This window comes from Arachis hypogaea, chromosome 8 (assembly GCF_003086295.3).
Source record: "Arachis hypogaea cultivar Tifrunner chromosome 8, arahy.Tifrunner.gnm2.J5K5, whole genome shotgun sequence".
Taxonomy (NCBI): Eukaryota; Viridiplantae; Streptophyta; class Magnoliopsida; order Fabales; family Fabaceae; genus Arachis; species Arachis hypogaea.
The window spans coordinates 11018977-11039167 of record NC_092043.1 but is presented as its reverse complement, the minus strand read 5'-3'; the positions used below and the strand labels follow the sequence as shown (position 1 = coordinate 11039167).

At 30.3% G+C, this 20191-nt stretch overlaps 1 protein-coding gene across 1 annotated transcript; it reads left to right on the top strand.

Moving 5' to 3' along the window:
• The first annotated feature begins 15160 nt into the window (after positions 1–15160).
• On the top strand, positions 15161–18990 carry LOC112706075 (WAT1-related protein At4g08300). The gene is made up of 7 exons (XM_025757170.3): positions 15161–15720; positions 15944–16006; positions 17073–17189; positions 17465–17708; positions 17795–17953; positions 18203–18354; positions 18447–18990. The coding sequence occupies exons 1-7, from the start codon at positions 15509–15511 to the stop codon at positions 18691–18693; spliced, it is 1194 nt and encodes a 397-aa protein (XP_025612955.1). The 5' UTR covers positions 15161–15508; the 3' UTR covers positions 18694–18990.
• The last annotated feature ends 1201 nt before the right edge of the window (positions 18991–20191 follow it).

Sequence of the window (20191 nt, the reverse complement as noted above, 5' to 3'; positions counted from 1 at the left end):
AATAAAATAAATCTCTAACACTCAGTACCAATATATGTTATATAATATACCTAAACAATAGATAAGCGATAATATGTTAACATATGAAATAATTTTACCTGCACGCAAGCGGAAAACTAGGAAACGATCGCACCGGTGCTAGGAACGGTAACCATTCCCAAGCCCATATACAAAGCAGTGCCAATGGGCCATCCACCTCCTTGCAATCATAACGTGATGCCCGACATAATGCCCTATACAAATGTGCAAGGCAAGCGGATCCCCAGCTAAAGCCTCTAATGTCAGAAAAATTTCGGAGTAAAGGCAAGAACTTCCAGTGGATTGTCATTCCTGACTTGTCGCAAAATAAATTTGTGCCAAACAACAATAATAAATGTATCTTGACGTACATTTGTCTACCAAGTGCGGTGTCCAACTGCATGCGCCGCTTTAGGGTGCGGAGCCATGCAAGCTTGACACCGCTTCCTTTATGATCAGCGGCAGTAGGTACAGTACCAAATTGTGTCATGAATTCATTTTCGAGGCCATTAGTGCTGCTATCTGTAAATCCTGACACCGGCATACCATCTATCGGGAGTCCAAATATCATTGCAACATCCTCTAAGGTTATCGTGCATTCACCGTGTGGAAGATGAAACGTATGAGTCTCTGGACGCCATCGCTCGATTAAGGCATTTATAAGTGCATTGTGCAAAACAAGTCTCCCAATTTGAGATATGTGATAGAATCCACTATCTCGTAACTCGATCTCAACTCGGGGATCATATGAATCTTGGTTCAGATGTCTTGATTCTAAATTTCTTGAACTCTGAAACAAATAAAAAATTATAATTAACAATAGAAACAAAAAAAATAAACAAACATAAATAATAATAATAATAATAATAATAATAAATAATAATAATAATAACAACAACAACAATATTAACAATAATACTAAGTACAATAATAACAACAACAATATTAACAAATATACAAACATAAAAATATTTACATATGGTGGACGTTCAAGGTATTCAACAATGTGATCTTCAGGACGCGTAATGTCACGAACCATCTTTTATTTGTATTATTTTTGAAACAAAAGACTATTACATTATTTAAACTATATCTAACATATATCCAATATTTCTCTAATATTAAATAAATAAATAAAGCATATTTAAATAATTTTACATATAATATTTTCGATTCTGTTTGAAATAAACAACATATCCCACTTTAACATTTATTCAACATAAATTTAATAATACATTAAATAAAATATATTCTGAACATAGCATGAAATTTTATATTTTATATTTTTGTAAATAATATATGTAAATAATATATATTAATATATTATATTAAATATGATTAACTTATTGTAAAATATATAAAATATATATTTAAATTTTAACATATCTATGTTCGAATGTATGTATTGTAGTATATATTTAAGTATTTAAATTTTTCTACAAAAATATATAATATATAAAGAATGTAAGTATCTTAATAATATATTAAGTACTGTTTATAAGTTAAAAATATATTTTAGTACTATTTTAATCTAACTAAGATTGTGATCTTAACTAATACTAGATTCAACACTATTATTACTAACAATGAATTAATGAACCCAAACTAATTTTTAAAAACTAATCTAATTTATTTTTTATTTACACTAATTAAAGTAATTAAACTCACTAAAAACCTTATTACTAAAAAATGTACTTACTTGGTGGTGTTGATGGAGATATAGTTGAAATCAATAAATCTAAAGAAGAAGTTCTAGTATGGGGGAAGGGGTTGTTTTAAGTTATAGAAGAAAAAAGAAAGAATTGTTGAGTCACTTTGAGGGGCCGAGTGTGGTGTTCAGGAGAGAGAATAAGATTTGAAAGTGAAAGGAAGAGAGAGAACGTGAGTATGAAGAGAGACCAAGAGAGATGATGAGATTTACAGGTTGAGGGGGGCCATAAACACGTGTCATACATGCAATCAATATAAGGGGGGCGGATTGTTGATGCATTACAAACGGGGCGTATTGCAGATCCGTCAGGACGGCGCCCCCAGTCTCCTGTAAAACTCCGTTATCTTCCATTTTAACGCAAAACACCATCTCTTCCCCAATTATAAAATAAAAAATCCTTACCTGGACCAGCATGTGAGCTTAATAGAGTAAAGAAATGGGTGATAGTTTTTTAGCGCTTATTTATTATAAGGGAGAGATTAAACTATTAAAAAGATTAGAAAAGGTGTCATTTTTACTCACAATGCAAGAAGAAGTTATTTACTATATTTATCCGACCATCGACAGCACTTGCAAAGTTACAAAATAATATTTTATAGAAAAATAAGGTATATAGAAAAAAAGTGGGTTAATTACTATATATGATTCTAATCGTAATCGGATAAGGATTTGCATGTGAACTTCATCTCACCACAAGAAAAATATTGAGTACCATCGAATTCTTTAAATATATCCTACGATAATTAATTTATCGTCGAATTTATTATCGAAAACAATCAAATGATATAAATCTCGTTGATAAATGTTTACCATCGAATTTATTTTATACACCGCTAATTATTATCGAATTATCAGTTCAGGAAACTAATTTATTATTGTCGAATTTTTCCGACGGTAATTTAGCGCCAAAATATGTTATTTTGTGCTATGTTACTGTCAGATTATTCCTACGATAATTCTGACGGTAATGTTATTTTATTTTATCTTTTTGCAATTTGAAATAAATGATCAATTTTAATTTTAATTTTAAATTTTTTTCACACAATCGGTGGTCAATTCATAAATAATACAATGTGCAAATTAAATAAAAGTCAAGTACACTAAATAAATGTATAAAACAATAACACTAAAACCTAATATCTACAAATCCAGGTAATCGTCATCGTTGTTAGTCCCCTCGTCCTGAGTCAGCGGTACAGAAGGTGGTGATGATGTCCGTGTGCTACCAACGCCACCGCTGCCACCTGCAGTAGGACCACTGCCATCAGTAGCGGTGCTGCCACCAGCAAGGTCAATGCCAGCAACAGGCATCTAGGCCTGATACACCTCCATCTAAGCCTCCATACGCTGTATCCGCTCCAGCGACTCTCTAAACTCCAGCCTGAACTCATCCGTAGACGTCATGCGAGTGAGGATCTTCTGATACCTCTTCCAATAATCATTAAGCTCTTGAGCCTGTTGGTGAAGACTATGCTAGAGCTCCTGCATGCACCTGGAGTCTCAAATCCATGCCTTTCTCGGGATCGACGGCTCAATTGGTGGTGGAGCCTGACAACGACCTCAACGTCGAGGTGCATAGGATGCTGGCAAAGAACGACCACATTTTGTATACGCGGTTTCTTGTACGGTGCTGAGGCGGTCTGGCGCCAAATTGTATGAGGGTCAACGATTGAGGCCGCAGATCCATCAGCGACGTTCTCCCCACTTTGCTGAGACTGCTGAGTCGCGGCCTCCATTTGCTGTCAGTAATGAAGCCCGTCGCGGCCATCCGCACCTCTGTTACTGTCAGAACACCGCACCGCCGCTGGAAGGATCTTCATTTCCGTCGTTGAAGCGAACGAGAGAGAAGGAGACGTGGAAGGAGGAGCCGTTGAAGCGAGCTTGCTTCCTTCGCATCCTGCCTAGCCACCGTCATCAAAGCCTCATTGCTGTTGATTAAGGGTGTTATCATGGAGCTCAAGGATAACGCGCAGTAGTTGAGTGGAGCCGACTTTCTCGCTCACATCAATCTGTAAGTTCTTTTCATGCTGATCTCTGATTTCGCTCATTGACTTCCATTCTAATTTCAGGAAGAAGCAACTGAAGTAATTACTATTGTTTTGGTGTTTCTTTATTTAATTTAAGCAGGTGTTTAGCGTGTAATTAGCTAATTGGGATTAAACTAGCGTTTGCCTTTGATTTAGTCTCTTCTGAGGAAGAAAACACTATGAATATTAAAGATGAATTGATATTTTCTGATAAATTAATGGGAATAATCAAGTAATCTATCTTTTCTAGGGTTTGGTGGCTATGCCCAAAGCTGACTTGAGTTCATTGTGAGTCACTATTAATTGCCACAAGCTCTTCTCTTTTTTTTCTTTATTTGTTTGTTTGGATCTTTAATTTCGAGTAGTTGTACTGTGATTTATGATCTATTCCACTCTCGGTTTCTTTTAGGTGACTGACATTCCTAAATTGCTGTTGTAAAAATAAAAAGGCTTTATTTTATTTATATTTTTAAATGTGGATGGATTTTTTCTGTTGTTGGAGTTGAAAATTGTCATCTGTTTTAGGGTCTTCCAGCTAGTTAGGGATTTTAGACATGGATAAGTTCACATCTCCTCAAGGAGAAAGGATAGGTGATATTTTGTTTTGTGGAGGGTAAGAGTGTAAGACTAAGCTACTGAAGTGACCATCACTGCAAGTTGGAGATATACCATGTAATTAGAGGAAGAAGAAAGATTTTATTTTATGTTGTGTCTTGAACTACTATAGAAATCAGCTTGATCCAGTGAATTCTTAAAGGGGGTATGTGCTTTAGTGTTCTTCATGAACCTAGTATCATTAAATTATTTTCAATTTGTCTTTCATTTCTACCAGGTGATGAGAATGATTCTCCCAAAAGCAGTTTCGCTGCATACACTCAGCTAGCTGTCAATGCACAAAAGGACATTTAAGTGAAAATATCTTATTTTTAGTGTTTCAACATTTGAATTGGAATCCCAAGCTAATTGCTGCTCTGTCAAGTGTGTGAATTAATTAATTATCAATAATGCTTAAGCTTGCATGGGATGTTATACATTTAGTGAATTAATTAATTTATCAATATTACTTGGCAGCTTTGAGTTTTTTTGTTATTACAGTTACCAAAATTAATTAATTGGTTAACACAATAGATTAGCAATACTGAAGATCGGGATAAGATGAATGAGGTTGAAGGTGTGAAATCTGAGTTGATTAATGTTGATGAGAGTAAGGACAGATTTCACAAAATGCGCAGGTTCACTGACTATTTTCTTGAGTCAGAAGTTGTAGATTTCTTGTCTAAAGATCAATATCTAAAAAGACCAGAGGTATGGATTTAATTACCCTATATACAACTAAAATCCATGCAGAAATCCTCATATGTAGTTATTGTTTCATATTCTTTGATCATTTTATATTTGTTAATCATATGATCAGACAAATTTGCTGAATATTTTAATTGATTATCTTGATACAATTCTTAGGTGTCATTACTATCTTTGTGATTGTTGTCTGGTTGTGTAGGCTATTGAGTTTGGACGAAAGCCTGCTAGCAAACTCTTCTTTTATCATGTTCTTGAGTATGTTCAAGCATTTTATTTGACGCTTTCAATTTCTGTTGTTTCAATTATGTTTTATCAGAAAGTTGACAATTCTATGGTGCCTTATTATTTTACTCTAGTGCCTTATTATTTTGATTTTATTTTTTGCATTTTTTTTGGTGATTTTGATACTTTTTGTTTTCTTAAATTTTTTTATTTTTAGGTAACTACATCATCATTATTAACATAGAAATATTAATTCAATTTTGTTATTGATTTTGTATTTTTTTACAATGCATTGAATTAGGATAGTTTGTATTGTGGAGTTATAGAGAACCGCCTTGAAATTTAGTTTACATAGAGCCCTTTAAAAGTGATAGTCGCTGTGATGCTAGGTTATGGCATAAAGGCTTAAAAATCTAAGTTAAGGATTCAAGTACAATTTCAAGAGGCAATACAAGACCGTGAGGAGCTAACAAAAGAAATAGATGTGCTAAAAAAAAACTTAAAAAGCAACAAACACGCCAAAAGGAAGAATATGCTCGAGTGAAAGCTCAATTGGAAGCTTAACAAGCTGTTGTGAACTCTCTCATAGCGCGCTTTGACAATGAAACAAACTAGACCCTAAAGGTACTCCTAAAGTTGCTTATAGTTTTAATACATTTTCGCAGATGATTCCCATTTTATATTAGTATACTTTAATTTGTATATGGATCTATTTATCACATTTTACTTGTGTCATGGTTGAAAAATGACAAATGTCCTATTATTTGGTTTGATAAATTTGGTTGGGTATGGCTGAGACATAAGTTGTGAATTGGTTGTGTTTGTTGGAACCGTGGACAGTGAAAATATCCAAGTTTTAGGGGAGGTTTTGCCAAAATTTTTCTAAATATTTTGGATAAAACTTAGTGGAAAAATTATAATTAGTATTATATCTTGTTTCTAACTTTTTTGTTTCAATTTTTCTTATTTACAGGAGTGCTGAAATGGTGATCATATGCTACCTTGAGGGCTCAAGAATGTTTTGATGCATAGAGACACTAATCTATGTTAGAACTTTTATGTTTTGGTTGAACTAATCAATGTACTCACTAGCTAATGTTATTTTGTTTCAAGACAATTTTAGCTAAAAAGATCTTGTTTGACTTATGTATGTTTTTGCATATTATATACATGTAAACTTGCTTATTAAAATCGTTAATATATTAGTTAATTTAAAAAATAATTTAGTAAATTATGCATGTAATTTGTAATAAAAAAAGTTGTTACAAAATAATTAATTTGCTTTCGTAACTAAAGAAAAAAATGTTACAAAATCATGTTACATTTTGTAACAAAATTTTTTGATAGGAAAAAAATTAACAGTCACGAAAAATACATTCAAAATCAAAATTTATTATCACTTTGTAAAAGTTTCTGGTTTTTTGTATCAGAAAAAATTGTTACAAAATATGGTATTGAATTGTAACAGTTCCATTTTTCGTTACAAAAACTTTTTGTAACGGGACTTACTACAATGGACCCTTTTTTTGTTACAAAAAACTTTTGTTTTAAAATTTTGACGTTTTGTAACAATATGTTTTGTTACAAATGCGCCTATTTCTTGTAGTGCAGCACGTCTACTGTTCCCGGCTGTGGTGAACATCATCCAACATCTGCTGGAACCGTCGACCCATCCTGTAGTCGAATATATTCCAGATGGCCAGGTCATGCTAAGCATCCCAAATGAAGTGCAGCTGCACAACGAAGCTCTAAATTCATTTAGACAAGATAGAGGATATAAACTAGCTAAAAAGAATTAAAACAGAAACAATAAAAGTAATTACTGCCCATTTCTCAAACCAGCACTGTCTGGTCTCAGCGGAGATATTTGTATAGCTGGACTAGGGCTGGTCGTACATCAGCTTGATGACATTCGTCATCTCCTAAGTACATGCGTTTGGGTTCGACAAAAACCTAACAACAACCCACAAACCAAAATCAATCTAAATTCACTCAACAGGAATTAATTTTTAGGAAATCTCAACAACAACAGGATTCATAATCAATAAAACTAGAAAACAAGAACCAGCAGCATTCCAAATCAACCTAAATCCACTAAATAGGAATCAATTTTCAAAAAATCTTAGCAACAACGAGAATCATAATCAATAAAACTAGAAAATAATAACCATCAGCATTCCAAATTAACATAAATCTACTAAATAAGAATAAATTTTTAGGAAATATCAGCAACAACAGGAATCATATTCAATAAAACTAGAAAATAATAGCCAGTAGCATTCCAAATCAACCTAAATCCAATAAAAAGGAATCAATTTTCTGGAAATCTACGCAACAAGAGGAATCATAATAAATAAAACTAGAAAATAATAAACAGGAAATACATGAGCATTGAACGTGATACTTACCCCGTGCCGTCATCAGGCCAAATGCGCAACTATACGATAGTAGGTGGTGGAGGGGCATCAGTTGCTGCCTCATTGCCATGGATAGACTCCGGGGCCGCGGCGTCCGTCACTGGACTCGGCATTATCGTGGATGCGGGCTGTTGAGCAATAGAAGGCGGTGGCATCACTGTGGATGGCGGAACGTAGTTTGAGTGAGGGACCATGATGAAAGGTTGGTCTGCTAAACTTGCAACCTGTGGCATGACCAGGGTGGTCAGAGTAGAGGGAAAGGATCCAGAAGTCTTGGGGATACTGGAGAAAACCCTACCTCTACCCCAACCACAGCTGCGACCACGACTGGCAGCCTGATCCGCTGCACCTCTTCCTATCGCCATATCTGCATGTATCAAAACTAGTCGTAACACAGTCAATGCACATCTTCCATATAATGTCAAATAACTCCAGCAACAATATTCAGCAATTCAGTTCAATAATCAAAACATTTTTTCAAAGTTCAAATTCAAAATGAAAATAAGAAAAATCAATTCAACAATCAATAAAACTTCAACATATTTGTAAACTCAAATTCAACCATCTTTAAACACGTATAAAAATACAGTCTCCATAATCATAGGAAAAAGGAAAAAATAATTAAATAAAAAACAAAAAATTTTTCACTCTATAAACAAAATCTGTTAGGAAAATATTTCTTTCAATATATAGTTTACATACATGTAGATATAATATATTAAAAGAAAAGCAGTTGGATAAAATAATCATACATAAATACCCATTTTTACTTTCATCAAACAGAAGAATAGGTTAAACTAGTTTTCTTTTTCAAATATGCATCCTTATTAAGCAACATATGCTTCAATATAACTTTATTTCTCATTATTTTTGGATCTGTTAAAATGGATAGTTTAGCAATTTTTTTAATTTACAACAAAATATTTTAGCCTATTATAGAGATTTCAATGAACAAAACAAATTATAATCTAATCAAATTTCAACATGCATCAGCATTAAGAATACAAGCTTCTATTTTTAATATTCACATTTGAATCTATTACCTATTATTGTAGAGGCAAAATTGATTCGAAGAGGACAAATTGGACAGTGGCGGTAGTGGTGGCAGTGACGAGCAGACACTAGAAAGGCGAAGCTGGGGAGCACGGTGGTGGCTCTATGGTGTGGCGCGGCGGTTCGAAGAACGGAAAAGGTTAACGGTGAAGTGGAACAGAGAGAAGAGGGAGAAGAAGAAGAATGAAGGGGTCTCGTCGGGGATGGGTGGGCTGACGGCGACGGAGAGGGGCTCTGGTGGTGGCAATGTCAGTGTCGGTGGCGGCAGAGGATCATTTTGGGGAGAGGAAAGGGAGAGGGAAGGAGATGGTGGTTTAGTGAGAGAAGGAGTGAATCTGAACGAGGGGGAAGAGAGTTCGTATTTTGAATTTACATCTCAGTTACCGTCGAACTTTTTTGACGATAAAACTTTGCGGTCACCAAAATGCATCGTTTCATTAATTGATTTTACCGTCAGAAAAATTCGCTGATAAATCCGACAGTAAATAATGCGTCATTTTATTTTTGTTTCTCTCCAATAATTACCGTCGGATTCCAAAATCCGCTAGTAATTACTAAACTTTACAAATTCGACATCATTGCTGCCAATAAATCCGACAGAAATTTCGTCGCTAACGGCCGACACTAAATCCGACAATAAATCCAATAGTACTCAACGTTTTTCTCTCGTAGTAATTCCTTTAAATTATAGAACGACGATGACTTAGTTTGCAAGTAATATTTCATTGCCATAGAAACTTTTTGGAGATTCATATCCGAAACTTCAAGATGTGATTGCAAGTTTCCAATGATCGGCTCCAAATTTTCAGCCCGTGGGCACAATTAGCTACTACAACATTGGTGGCTTCTCCTTCTTTTAAAATCCAAGAATATCCCACGACTTATTTATGTGTAGCCCATGGCAATTTCTGACACGCTTATGCTGCACCTAAATCGTGGTGCTTTCATGTGTTTTAAGTTCAGATTTCTAAACACTATGATACATCCATTGGTACCATTTATTTATTGAATCGTTTTCAGCACATAAATTATGGTGATTTTTGGTGTTTTACATAATATTTTAAAACTTGGTGAGAATCTACAGTCTACAATTTATATAATAAATGAGAAGAAAAAATTATAATGAATTGAATTTTAGAGCAATTTGACAAATTTGTAACTCATTTCGATTAAATAAGTAAATTATCCTCATATTTATTAGGATATTAGGTATCAATAATCACAATGGGACGAAAATGTCGTTTTTTGATATATCCATTTTCCTTTTTAGATGCCTCTAGCAACTCTATTATAAGTGGAAGCCTAACTGAACTTTATAAAGGAAAATCAAAGTTGAAAGAAAGGGAAAAGCAATATACGTAGTTATGCATTCTACAAATTCATAATGTTTTAAAAAATGTTTATTTTCATATCTCAAAAAAAGGGGGAAGAAATTTTGGTTTAAATTAAATTTTGTTTCGAAAAGAAGGCAACTAATAAAGTTATGAATAATTTCATACGAAAATGACATCACGTATATGAACACAAATAATGGTGAGTCGGGATATTAAAGAAAAAAAAAACAGTTAGAATTTGTTTTATTTAATATTCATTAATTGTTAAATAAGATAAGTTTTGATTGATTTTAGTCAAATTTTTTTTGTTATTAAATATTTTTGTTTATTTATTTGTTTATATTTTCCAGAGTGTGGGATCTGTTGTAATAATTGAAATCCAAAGAGGCCACAGAGTAATTAATTGGCTAGAAAAGACATGCTTAAGAAAATAAAATTCAACCTTAATGTTCCTTTTTCATTCTTTAAATTTAACTGATTATGACCCCTCAGATGTTGATAAACATGTGTGTTATCATTATTATTACATGTAACATGTTTTTTTTCCAAATCCACTCGCTGTTATTTACTGCTTACTCCAATAATTGTTATTTTCTTAATTAGGGTTAGATATCAACCAGAAGAGAGTATCATATAGACGCTAACAATTTGACAATGTATACTAATTAACTAGATATTCCAAGGCTAAGTTAAGGTGAAATAATAGAGAGAGAAAAAAATAGTTCCTTCCTTTTTTTTTTTTGAAAAAATTTAGTAAGATTAAATTGGATTAATAAATTTTTTTTGTAATATTATATAAGTGTCTGAAGTTCGATCGAAAGAGTTCATTTGCTTTTATTAAAGTAGTTTTTTTTTCTTTTAAATATTTTTGTTGGCTAATGCTAATTCGCTACAAAAAAAAAAGAATTAAAAAGTGCAAAAAATTTTTGAGAATTAACTTATTATTAAAAATAAAAAAGAAAAAAAGTAAAAAACATAAAATAAAAAACCAATATTTACTACAAGAAAATAGAGTTATTTTGACACTTTATTTTTTAACACCGACCATAATTAAATGTCAAAATTAATATATATTTTTGACAAATATCACAAATGTCAAATTTTTTATATTTTCTTGACGAAAAATTTGACCGTAGAAAATTACTCCTCAATTTTAACATTCATTTGTTTTCAATCTACTCTACTATTTTTTTCTTCTTTGGGTTCTGTTAATTTTGACATCACACTGCTCTCAGTTTAGGATTATACAACTCATTCTTTATTTTCAAAATCTCAATTTATTCTTTAGTTTCAAGATCACATCTCATTCTTTGTTAAAATTTTTTGTTGAGAATATTTTATAGTCAATAAATGTCAAAATAAATAGTATTTTTGACAATTAATAAGTATCACAGAAAATATATTCTCAAAATTTTCTAACAAATTATTTTTGACAGCCAATATTTATCAAAATAAGATTTAAATTTTTTTCACAATCGCTTATATGTTAAAAATACTATTTTTGACAAAACTTTTATTAACATATTTTCATAGTTAAAATAGTGTCAAAATTTATTTTTTTGACAAATTTTAATTTTCTTTTACACATTATAACCCTAAAAAATAATCTATATTGTTGTAGTGATTCTAGATCTAAATTATTGATATAAAATATAATAAAAAATTAAAATTTATTTAATTAATAAACAGTGCAACACATTTTACTTAATAAGGAGTTTAGATGATCTATTTTTCACTCCTATAAAAAAGTAATAATTAAACTAAAAAATATTTGAGAGATAATACAAAATCAGCCAAAAGTAATCCAAAGTTTATTTATTTAGTATTTCTTAATTACCATCTATCTTATTTTGCATTCCTTAATTGCGGTTGAAATAATTGAGTAGTATTAGTTGTAATAAGTATAATAATTATAAATATTACATGCATAAAATTATAAATATTAAATTAAATAAAATAATTTTAAATTATTATCTTCTTAATACACATTGCTGCGATTAAACATTGTTGATTTCAATCATAACACGATTAGAAAATTATTAAAAAAAAAACATGAAAAGCAACACAAATACAACATCAAATAATAGAACGCCTCCAATATTATATGTTCTAAGTTTGATATATTATTATTTATGTGTTTTTATTTAATAATTTAACTTTTTTATATATAAAATTTTATACAGGACAAAGCTAGACAAATTTAATATTGTGATTGTTCAACAAATTTAGACATTGTTGGACTAGTGCTGGGGCGAGGTTTTGAGATGAGGTTCCACTTTACTCTTAAATTAGCTGCGAGGCAACAACATTGTGGACAGAAGGTTTCATTCCATAGAATGTGTTCTGCCTGTACGTTTTGAGAGACAAGTCAGCTTTCAGTGACGAACGATTGCCGAACTTCCACTTTCAATGTCGAATTATGAGTTCTACTAGTCTGAGTTTTTCTTTCAACAAGATGTGACTTGTGAGCGATGAAGAGGAGGAAAGTGTACCTGCAAAGGTACTCTAATACTTAAGTTAATATTATGTTCTAGTCCTGTTTATCTTATTTTTATATACGGCGAGGTCTTTGTCAGTTATATTTCGTGTAATTATATCGGTCTTGAGAAGATTCGTAATGTATTCGATTATTGTACTGTTTGGTCAGACGTTAGGATCGTGGGTATCATTCGGTCGAATTATAACTCGTATTTGTAACTGTCATATCATAATGAAAGAATAACATTAACAAATTTTCATCAAACTTTATCGTGTGCACTGAAGAAAGACAATGAAAAGAAAAAAATAGAGAAAAAAGAGGGAGATAAGAGATTGAGGAAGATGAAAGACAGAGAAAGATAGTTGATTGTGCGGAAGATTAAAAAAAATATCTTCTGATAACATATTGAATTAAAGATTAATGATAATTGAACTCAAAGTAGAAAAAAATTAGAGTATAATTGATTCTAAAATACGTGTTGTTATATAAAAATTGGTACAAATTTAAGTGCAGTTAACTTTACGTGAAGTTAATAGATGAGAGTCGTTAAATAATTTGAATGATTTGACTAAATTTTCATGTAATCATTCTTAGTTATTAACTTCATGTAAAGTTAACTGCACTTGAGTTTTCACCGTAAAGATTACATCGGTAAAATATAACTAACATGTTAACTAACAAGTGCAACTAATTATTAACAAATTAACTAACTTAGTAAGTTAAATTATAAACAACTAATTAACTATTTCAACCATAGCAATGGAAAGAACGGCCATGAACCCTAATTAAGTAAATTGTGTAGACTCCTCCATTCATATGTATGTTGTGGCTCAGTTATCATTAACTCCATTATTAATGGTAAGTCCTTGCATCATCATCAGCATCTATCAGATTCCATCGTGTCGCATTTTGGATGAAAGGAATATAAGATGATGTGAGGGCACCAAATTCTCCAAAGTCAAAATATGTACCATGCATTAATATTAATATGCTTTAATGCTTATATTTATCTTGTATACATATTTATAATAATATACATAATATAACCTCATTAGGTTAATCCACACTCCCACAAAATGAGATTTGAGTAATATTCCATATTCTCAAATAAAATATAATTCCATTATTATGCTGGATTATGATGACAAATAATGACGTGCGTATATCTATAAAAAAAAATCTAATTTATAATGATTATAAAAAAGTTAACAACTAACTATTATAAGAAAATAATTTAAATTATTTTAATTAAAATCATGATTAATTGTTATAAATTAGTATTTTATATTGTCATAAAACTATTTCATCTAAGAAAATTAAAAGAGCTCCTTTTGAATTTGTTTAAACTTTTTCATAATTTTTTTTATTTTTGTTTTTATTTTATGCTATTTTTTTTAAGTTTAACAAATATTGAAATAGAAGTTTTGATACGATATCATAAAATTATTTTAAAAAAAAATTAAATTAATAAAAAAAATATCTGAATGATTATATCTTTAACACGCATTACGTATAAAAATAAAATTAAGATTAATGAGATACAGACATATATATTACATTACTTTTTGACAAACACTAAATTATGTTATCATATGCTCAATAATTAAGAGACATATATGCTAGAATGCATCCACCAAGTTAAACGAATAATGAAAAATTTCACTCATCCTTAGCTTCTTCTTTCTTCTAAATGGTGTCCACATATACAGCACCCACTCTACTTACTTAACACCACCTGCTGGGAACACAAAATTAATTATTGCTTGCGTCATGGATCCAGCACTAAGCATAATTTTCATTTGGTGGTCAATAATATCCTCCCACTTCCCAAAATGAAACAAACACAGAAAGAAATAGAATAATAACAAATTTACACAATAGGAGCACACAGACATGATACAGATTATGTGAAAAAAAAGTAAAAAACTATTGAATTCTAGCTCATATGTTATTAAATTAGAACAAAAAGCCTTTAGACTTTAGAGTAACATGTGATTATAGAGAGACCTCGCTAAGTTATCAAACAAAATATTTTAAAAAAGTTTTTTTTTTTTTACTGAAAATTGGGAGATTCAAATCCGCGATCTCTTAGGTGAGTATAGAGAGACTTTGTCGTTTGAGTTATAACTCATTGGCTAAAAAACGTTAGTTCATATAAAATTATTTAGTGTATATATACACAAATATCATTTGTTAAATCAACCATTCATATAAAATATATCTTTATAAAATATCAAATTATTTAAAATAAAAAAGTGATATGAGACAAATTAAATTAAAGGAGTTTAATGAAATAATTTATTTTAAACATTTAACTTTTTAAATGAAAATTTATGAATAATTATATATCTAATATATTTTGTCATGCAATTTGATATATTATATAACAAAAAAAAAAGTTTAGAGGCCAGCAATTTTATTAAATTCTGGCCAATATATAATCAGCAAAAAAAAGTGAATAATTCTACACTATTAAATGAAATCTCACACCATTACAAACATTATTGAATTATTGATGGTTACTTCATGACTACTGGCCCTACACTCCTCTAATATTTTAAAACAATTTAAGTTGCTTAACAATTATATTTTTTTGCAGACACTATAGAGATCTTGCTTGTAATTGTAATGGTTAAAAGAGTATTCTAGTAATTTGTAGGAACAAGGAAGCGGGTTAATGTAATTGGAAAAATGAATGGATAAGGGGAATCTGTGTTGGGGGTGAAAAAATATTGAGGTGAGAGAGTTAGTGGCAGAAGTAGTGTTGTGTGAAACTGGTGCTTCTTTTTAATTGCCTTTTTTGTTCTATAAGAACCCCCATTTCTCATTTCATTGTGTCACCCACAAACTCACACAAACTAAAAGCTCTTCTCTCCTTCCCATTTATATATACACAGAGAGAGAGAGAGGTGTGTTTTGTGTGTGATATCATATCCATCATCAACATGGAGGAGCAAAATGGTGGTGGAAAATGGAGTGAGGGGTTTCATAGATTGAAGCCATACCTAGCAATAATATCCCTGCAATTTGGTTATTCAGGGATGTATATAATAACCATGGTTTCATTCAAGCATGGCATGAGTCATTGGATTCTCTCTGTTTATCGCCATGTTGTTGCTGCTGTCATCATAACCCCTTTTGCTCTTGTTCTCGAAAAGTATATATACCCTTATTCTTCTTTCTCGCACTTTAATTTTGATGCACTAATATTATAAAATATTTTATACAATAATTAAATCATATTTATTTTTTTATAATTATTTAAAATAGTTTAATATAATTAAATAGACGTGTAAAATTATTTTATAATATGACTGTATCAAAATTAAATTCTAAGTTAATTAGGGTAACTTCGTTTTAATTTCATTGTATGTTTGCAGAAAAATAAGGCCAAAGATGACCCTTCCAATCTTCCTCAGAATAGTGGCGCTTGGTTTACTTGAGTAAGTTTCTCTTCCTCAAAAACCATCTTCTACCTCATTCTCTCTGATTATCTTCATGAAATGTGTCAAAAATGTTTTTATCTTCACATGCATGCATGCAGGACTAACTACCTCTGTCTACCTCTGTTTAATATAAAATTGCCATAAAAAGTTTTTTTATATATAAATTTAAACTAATATAAAAAAATATATGAATGGTTATATTTTTAATAGATTTTTTTATAGAAGAATTTTTTGTGTATTTTTATTATTTTTATATTAATATTTGAAATAATTTTTTTAAGACTTCAAATTATCTAACATAATACTTAATTTTTGTAATGATAGTTTTTAAAAAGTTTTGTACATCGTATAGTAGCAACTTATTTTAAAGTATATTTCTTTGTTAACAATAAATAACTAAATAATAAAAATGACGTCTCTTATTGGCCCACACCTTTTTATAGTGGAGAGATGATGTTGAAGAAAGTAAGAAAACAACAAAACGCAGCGTTTAGTTTCCACAAGAAATGTTCATTTCTCACCTGCTGCCAATAATAATATTAATATATTAATCAAGCCATGCAAAAGCTAGTAGGCAGGCACTTAGATTTGGCGTTAGTAATATGTATATATCATGCTCCACATATTTACATAATAAGGCCAATTTGATGTCTCCGTAGGATCATACAAGGATTCCTAAATATAAATATAACTAACGTGTTTGTTGTGATAGAAACACATTATAATTATTACAATCAATTATAATTTTACTCTTAATTTTGGCTAAAGACTAGATAATTAGTAGAGGCGCCAGATAACCAAGTTGTCTCTTTGGTGCGTGATAATTTCATTATAGCAATTTAAAAAAAAATTAATGATAATAAAGATAAAAATTACTTATTATAAAATTTATTTAAGTAGAAATTTAGGTATTCACTTATTAACTTCACGTAAAGAATATTTATAGTTTGTACTTATTAAAAATTATTTAACAGTTCGCAGTTATTTGTAGTTTGTAGTTATTAAAAATTATTTTTATTTTGATTTATGAAAAATATTAATTGTTACAATGGAAATGGAACAGGCCAGTGCTAGATCAGAATTTGTATAACATGGGGATGAAGACAACCTCAACAACGTTTGCATCCGCCACAGTTAATGTCCTCCCAGCCATTACTTTTATAATGGCACTCATTTTCAGGTAAAACAATTTCTCTATAACTTCTTCGCCATAACATTAAAGCTATATTCTTATGTATAGTTGCATCTGTCACCAAACACCTTTTATTTCAAATAAAGTTTAAATTCTTAATCACGGAAAAAATAGTCAGAATTTGTATTATTTAATATTTATTAGTTGTTCTTAGAATTAATAAATATTAAATAATAAGATAAATTTTGACTATTTTTTTTTGTTATCAAATATTTCCGTCTAACATAATAAGTTAAATTTTGTTGTGGTAATTAATTAACCAGGTTAGAGTCAGTGAACTTCAAAAAATTCCAGAGTGTAGCCAAGGTGATTGGAACGGCAATAACGGTATCCGGAGCCATGGTTATGACCTTGTACAAAGGCCCAGCCTTTCAGCTCATCAAGGGAGGAGGAGCCTTCGCCCACCACGGCAGCGCCGACACCGAGCCCACCGATCAGCACTGGGCCTTGGGAACACTTGAGCTCATTGCCAGCTTAGTTAGTTGGGCCGGCTTCTTTATTTTACAAGTAATAAGCTCATATCATATGTCATATATATTATCCAAATATTTCACCATTTTAATTAATACATATATTTGTTTTTTGAATTATAGTCATTCACTTTGAAGAAGTACCCAGCTGAATTATCCCTTACAGCTTGGATTTGCGTGATGGGTATTATTGAAGGTTCAATTGCATCTTTTATATTTGAGAGAGACTTAAGCGTTTGGGTCATAGGCTGGGATTCAAGGCTCCTTGCTTGTGTTTATTCTGTGAGTATTATTCATGTTATATTCTTCTATCAGTTTAAGTTTTTAAAATGAGTCATTTGAGATTTGTGTCCCAATAAATTTAAAATTATTAAAAATATAACTATTTATATTTTTTTTTTATTATCTTAAATTTTTAAAATGAATAATTTTATGACATTATTATTTTTTTAGTATAATTTTTTATTTATTTCTAGAGTTAAATACTAGTTAGAATAAAAGATTAATTAATTTTTGTAACAATAAATATAGGGGGTAGTATGTTCTGGAATGGCATACTATGTACAAGGTGTTGTGAGCAGGGAGCGTGGACCAGTTTTCTTGACTTCTTTCAGCCCTCTATGTATGATCATCACTGCTGCATTGGGTTCCCTTGTCTTAGCTGAAAAAGTTCATATGGGAAGGTAAAAGAACAAAAAAAAACTTTTATTATTATCACAATATTTTTTTAATATTTATATAAAATATTTTACACTGTTAATACATCATTTTGCAGTGTGTTTGGAGCGATTTTAATAGTGTGCGGGTTGTACACGTTTGTGTGGGCGAAAAGCAAAGACCATAACACAAGCGAGATAGGAAAAGGTAAAGATCAAGGGTTGCCAATCAAGGATGGTATAAGATCATCAGAACCGGACGTTTTCGACGGCATCGAGATCAACGGCCATGATCCAACGATGTTCAAGAAAGGTGCAGGGAATAAGAGTAGTACTGGTGTTCCACCTCATGCACCAGCATTATGAATAACTTGAACCTGGGGGTGTCCTTAATTAATCATCATGGATATTGTAACAATCAATTAAATTTTCCATCCCCATTATTAATTACTACTTAAGATAGAGAGGTTATAGAAAGATTTTGTGACACCAAAAATCTTTCTTAACCCACATGTTTCACTGGCTTTTCAGTCATCTTTATATATATATGTAACTTTTTTTTGTCCTTTTTCTTTAACCCTCTTCTTTTTTTTTTTGTTCTTGTTCCTTGAACTTATAGTGTGCATCAAATAATGTAATGAGGCTTTAATTTTGTCTCTGTCATTATTGTCCGAATGTTCTTTCTCATATTCTTCATTCTTTATTCCCTCCTAATTAATTCATGTGTTAAAATCCAATATATATAATCTAATGGGATGTGCTTAATTAATCAATGATTAATCAAACGATGAAAATAATATTGTTTAATGAAATAAAATAAATATGTTCTTCGCAATACAAAGTTAAAATAATATATTTTTTTGTTTATTGAAAAAAAAATTAGTTTCTGAAGAAACAAGATGAAATCAAATCAAAGGCTTAAACAGTTAAAATTGGTCAAAAAAGATCCTTCAATTCAGGTATAGTTCCTTAATTACTTTACTTAGAAGCTAGCTAGCTAGGTGGAAAAGAAAAAGAATGATTGATCTATGATCCTACACATAATATTCATATATTATTCCATGAATGATGAGGTCATTGGATTCATATATGGCAAAGTATTCAAGGATTTGACAGTGTGGTGTTTGTGTCAGCAATTCCCAATTTCCATTGATGAATCCAACCAACAGAATCAAATTCAGATTCCTTATGCAACTTATTACTCAGGACCCTACATACACTATGCTTCAACAAAAACAACTTTTAGTGATAAATTTTTTTATCGATAATAACAAAATAATTATTATATATTATATTTAACCTATTATTTTTGTAATGATTATGTATTTCTCATTATTATTATATATTATAGTGACAATTATATTTTTTTTGCGACTATTAAATTTTTTTTTACTGACAACCTTTTAGCAACAAAATAAAGATAATTAATATTTAATTGACGCTAAATATATTATTATCATTTATTTTATTATCTCTAAAAATAAAATAAATGACTATTAAAAATAAATTTTTTAGTAGCACCTGAAGGAGAAATAATAATAAACTAGAGAAAATATATATTATTAGTGTCGACTAATTCATCACTAACCATTCAAAAAAAAAATTATTTCTCACAATTTTTTTTCGGTAAATCTGAATTTCATTTTAAAAAGACAATAAATTATTACATACATAATGTGATATTTAAATTTTAATATTTATTTAAATAGACAAATAAATTAATTATTGAATAGATCAACTTAAATTGATTAGTAACCATTCAATTTGTTACTATGGGTCATATTTCTTAAATGGAAAGAATATTTCAAATTACATCTCATTTAAAATATTTTGTAATCAATTTTATTAAGGTTAAGTATGATTT

Excerpts from the sequence above, each read along its gene's own strand:
- LOC112706075 (XM_025757170.3), top strand. The coding sequence starts at position 15,509 with ATGGAGGAGCAAAATGGTGGTGGAAAATGGAGTGAGGGGTTTCATAGA. Across the intron at positions 17,709-17,794 it reads CCGGCTTCTTTATTTTACAA|TCATTCACTTTGAAGAAGTA; the intron begins GTAATAAGCTCA and ends TTTGAATTATAG. Across the intron at positions 18,355-18,446 it reads GAAAAAGTTCATATGGGAAG|TGTGTTTGGAGCGATTTTAA; the intron begins GTAAAAGAACAA and ends ATCATTTTGCAG.